The sequence below is a fragment of the Nanorana parkeri genome, unplaced genomic scaffold (assembly GCF_000935625.1).
Source record: "Nanorana parkeri isolate BGI_ZX_2015 unplaced genomic scaffold, ASM93562v1 scaffold3159, whole genome shotgun sequence".
Taxonomy (NCBI): Eukaryota; Metazoa; Chordata; class Amphibia; order Anura; family Dicroglossidae; genus Nanorana; species Nanorana parkeri.
Window position 1 is genome coordinate 15,377 of NW_017309427.1, and position 3,941 is coordinate 19,317.

The 3,941-nt window shown below is 45.5% G+C and overlaps 1 protein-coding gene across 2 annotated transcripts in view; it reads right to left on the bottom strand.

Moving 5' to 3' along the window:
• The window catches only part of HELZ (helicase with zinc finger), a 60,260-nt gene that overhangs the window by 10,125 nt on the left and 46,194 nt on the right, over nucleotides 1–3,941 (bottom strand). For both annotated transcript variants that reach the window (XM_018574680.1, XM_018574681.1), the window contains exons 26-27: nucleotides 3,101–3,674; nucleotides 2,317–2,536 (exon numbers count right to left, since the gene is read on the bottom strand). In XM_018574680.1, the coding sequence (XP_018430182.1) occupies nucleotides 2,317–2,536; nucleotides 3,101–3,674 (794 nt within the window). The remainder of the gene's footprint in view (nucleotides 1–2,316; nucleotides 2,537–3,100; nucleotides 3,675–3,941) is intronic.

Genomic DNA, 3,941 nt, shown 5'->3' on the forward strand with positions numbered 1-3,941 from the left:
GGGGGGGGGGGGGGCAGTGGACACTGCCAGATCCACGGTGGGAATAGACCACTCCTGGATAAAATATTAACCAAACAGACAAAAGGCTTTTAGGAGGAGCGAAAAGCTCATTAGGATGCTGCCAATCTCCAAAGAGAAATAGCTGGAAATGGAAAGTTTTCATCTCAGGGCTGGAACTGGCACTGGTAGAAGCAACAGGCCGATCCCCTAGTTTTAGTGTGGTGTGCACTACATCAATAAGAGCCAACATATAAGAGAACGGCCCCCATTAATTTGGGAGTAACAGTAGTAGAATGCGACTCATCAGTTAAAGACTAGAGTGACTGAGAAATCAGCGTTTCTGCAGCTGAAGGTTCGGGGGCTGCTAAGGCCACTGGCAAATCAGATCTGGAATCTGCAGGAGAGAGCGCAGGAGTGCGCTTGTGGCCTCTGCAATCAGTCAGCAAATTACTGGTAATTTAGGTAATACAAAAACTACGGGGAACAAAGGGAGCTATGCAAAATACAGCTCAAGTGAAAAACCAAACTCCAGGGTTTCAATAAAACTTAGTTACACTAGAAAGTCCCCTATGCACAGAAATCCCTAATAGGAGCTGATCTGATAAACAGGTATTACACATATGGAGTATGTATAAGTATCACAATTTAATAGTAACAAAATAAACACATTGAAACACCTTCAACAAGACATTTAAAAACACTTAAAAATGACTTCCCATAGGATGACCCGATAAGTATAGTAGCTTAAGCGGCAGATAGTCACTGGTGCAAGTGCAGTGGCCACAATCCAATGTGGATACTTGGTATCTGGGCTACTCACGTCACTTAAGACTCAAAGTGGTGGACAATCCCGTGCACGGGATTCTAGGAGGATTGTCCACCACTTTGAGTCTTAAGTGACGTGAGTAGCCCAGATACTAAGTATCCACATTGGATTGTGGCCACTGCACTTGCACCAGTGACTATCTGCCGCTTAAGCTACTATACTTATCGGGTCATCCTATGGGAAGTCATTTTTAAGTGTTTTTAAATGTCTTGTTGAAGGTGTTTCAATGTGTTTATTTTGTTACTATTAAATTGTGATACTTATACATACTCCATATGTGTAATACCTGTTTATCAGATCAGCTCCTATTAGGGATTTCTGTGCATAGGGGACTTTCTAGTGTAACATAATTTAGGTAATAACATCCTGCATAATGCTGACCTCAGCTGAGAGGACCCAGGCACTCATTCCCAAAGCCTTAACCCCCTTTCTGTGGTAAAACGGCAAAGAACAGGGAATAAAAGCCAACAGCGACCTGAGTAATGGAGGTAGCTTCCAGTGATTGGCCTTGTCAGAGCAAGCGCTGAGAAAATGTTACCATCTATGGACCTAGAAAGCGCCCCAGAGGTAACTTTTACCAGGATGGCACCCCAAGGTCACTTCCAAGCTATCTCTGCACATCCAGTCCAGCAGGGCCTGGATGCGGTACTCCAAAAAAAATGCGGCATTCCAGGCCAAAGGACGACAGTGCGGGGGAAGTTGCAATCGAAGAGATAAAGCTCCAGCAGTGATGTAGAGGACACGTGATTGAAGAAAAAATATCAAAGAAGAAAAAGGTGCTTGCAAAAATGTGTCTCAACACAGCAGAGCCGTAGAAGAGACATCCCTCCTCCTAGGACACTGACAAAAGCTGAGGCATGCTGGTAGTGGGAGGTATTATCCTGGGCTGGCTTACAGGTTTTTGGTTTGCCAGCGTCCCGTCATCCAGGCAGGCAGATAATACTGCCACGCAGCAGTATAACCCAAAGGTTTCAGAGTTCCTGTGTCCCTCAATGGACAACAAATAAAAGTATTCGCATATTCCTAATAAGAATTAAAAGAGCTTTGAAACAAGCGCTTACTGAATCACGGTAGCTGAAGGTACTGTGGGATCATTTATCATCAAACATCACAAAAGAGACACAAGTCACATTTCCGATGGTGTCTCCAACTGCTGTTTGTTCACATTAGAAGGCTGACAGGCTACCAAAAATGCAATAGGAGAGGAGCTGTGGCTACTGAGTATCTGTTGTGAATTTTTAAAGACACATTTTTCCACAATGCCTGCACCTACCGAGGTCATGGAGGGCTTTAATGCTCATGGTCTGGGCTCAGGTACACTTAAAAATGGGCCTAATATATTCACATATGCATCATGGAGAAGGCCCCGGCTCGGTCGCAGACTGTCTAAAAAAATGTATGGACAATCTCCAAAAACACGAAACGAATCCACCTTTCCCAGTACCCCATATACAATAACAGCTATCCAGAAACTGAGGTACCCTGTTTACCTAGAGTAGGTGATCTCCGTCTCCTCTTCTCCTCCACTGGGTATCTTCCAGCTGGGTCGGACAAGCTGCTGATGGGCCAGGCCCATGGCCTGCATGTGGTGGTGGTGGTGAGGGAATGGCAGATTGGCTTGGCTCAGATAAGCATTGTGTTCATTCCATTGCTGTATCCGAGACTGTTGCTGCCTCAGGGTCTCCAGCGCCACATTGCTGTGTATACGATCTGGAAAAGCACAGTAGGAAAAAATCAGTACTAAGCCTTGCTCATATGGGGGGGGGGGGGGGGGAGAAAAGAGGATCTCATGGTCACATGACAACCACTAAAATATCCTAAACAAAGTATTTACACTGCTTTTGTATAATGTTCATATACAGTATAAGTCATGTTTACAGGATATGCACCTTTTGCAATGACTTTTCAATTGGTATGGCTATACAGATACTTTAAAGCTGAGCTCCAGGCATGAAAAAAACACAATTGCTTCCCAGTCCATTCTGTATTTTTAAAAAAAAGTTTCTAAGACTCTAATTTACTTACCTGATTACCCTGCAACCTAAAGGCATGTAATCATTTCCGTGTCACCTAATATTGATAAATGTATTAACTTAAAGTGCAACTTACCTTTCAAATTAAAGGCCCTAACTAAGAGCAGTCACCACATGGAGGCTGATGCTACCTTTATTAGCCAGAAAACCCTTTGCTGTGCACGCTTCTAATTCAGTTTTACTTTGTCAGATCAAATTAAAAAATGAGAAAATGCATATTGAAAAGTTAAGCATCACTCACCTAATGCTTCCCCGGCTGCCATAGGTGGAGGTGCTTCCTCCATGTAGCTGTTGATGTGGGAGGACATGAGGGGGTTGTTTTGGGACATGGAGCGGAGGGGGTTATTGACGTCCTGAAGCATCTGAGGAGGCGGCTGTTCTTGAACCATACCGTCCATAATGGGCGATGGTGGCCGGTGCGGCATGGCGGTGTTGAAGAAGGACTGGCCTGGCTGGTAGGCTGGAGAGAGCTGTGGGGTCTGCTGTGGAGCTTGCTGGATTAAATGGTTGTGCTGGGGAAGGACGGGGGCCTGCGGGGAGGGAGGGGGAGGAATTTGGTTCTGTAGCTCCGACAGGTGGTTCTGCTGTTGTGGGAGAAGGTTCTGCTGCTGCTGTAGAGGGAACTGCGGCCTAGGCAGTGCAGACATATGCGGGAAAGGGCGATTAGGCATGGGGTATTGAGGGTGAGGAGGCGTCAAGTGAATGTTGACTGGCCTCTGGTTTGGGTTATCTTTACGGTGAAATTTAGGGTTAGGGAAACCAAGATTGGCTCGAGACTCGGGGCTCCTGGATTGTCCATTTGGGTCCAAGTCCCCCTAAAAAGGAAATAAAAGATAAAATGAAAGGCAGCCCCGGACAGAATTCACTTAGAAGTGTAATGACAACAAGATCTCCGTCATTTGAAAACGTATTTTTCCATCCATCAGAGAGTCAGGCTGATGAGCCATCACCAGTGTATCCTCTTCCTCCTGACACTCTGTGTGATCTCAAATTTAGAATTCTAATAGCAGGATACAAGCAGAGGAACCTGACATTTTATCACTCGGGGAGGGACGGAGGGAGGGGGAGAGAGACAGAGGGAA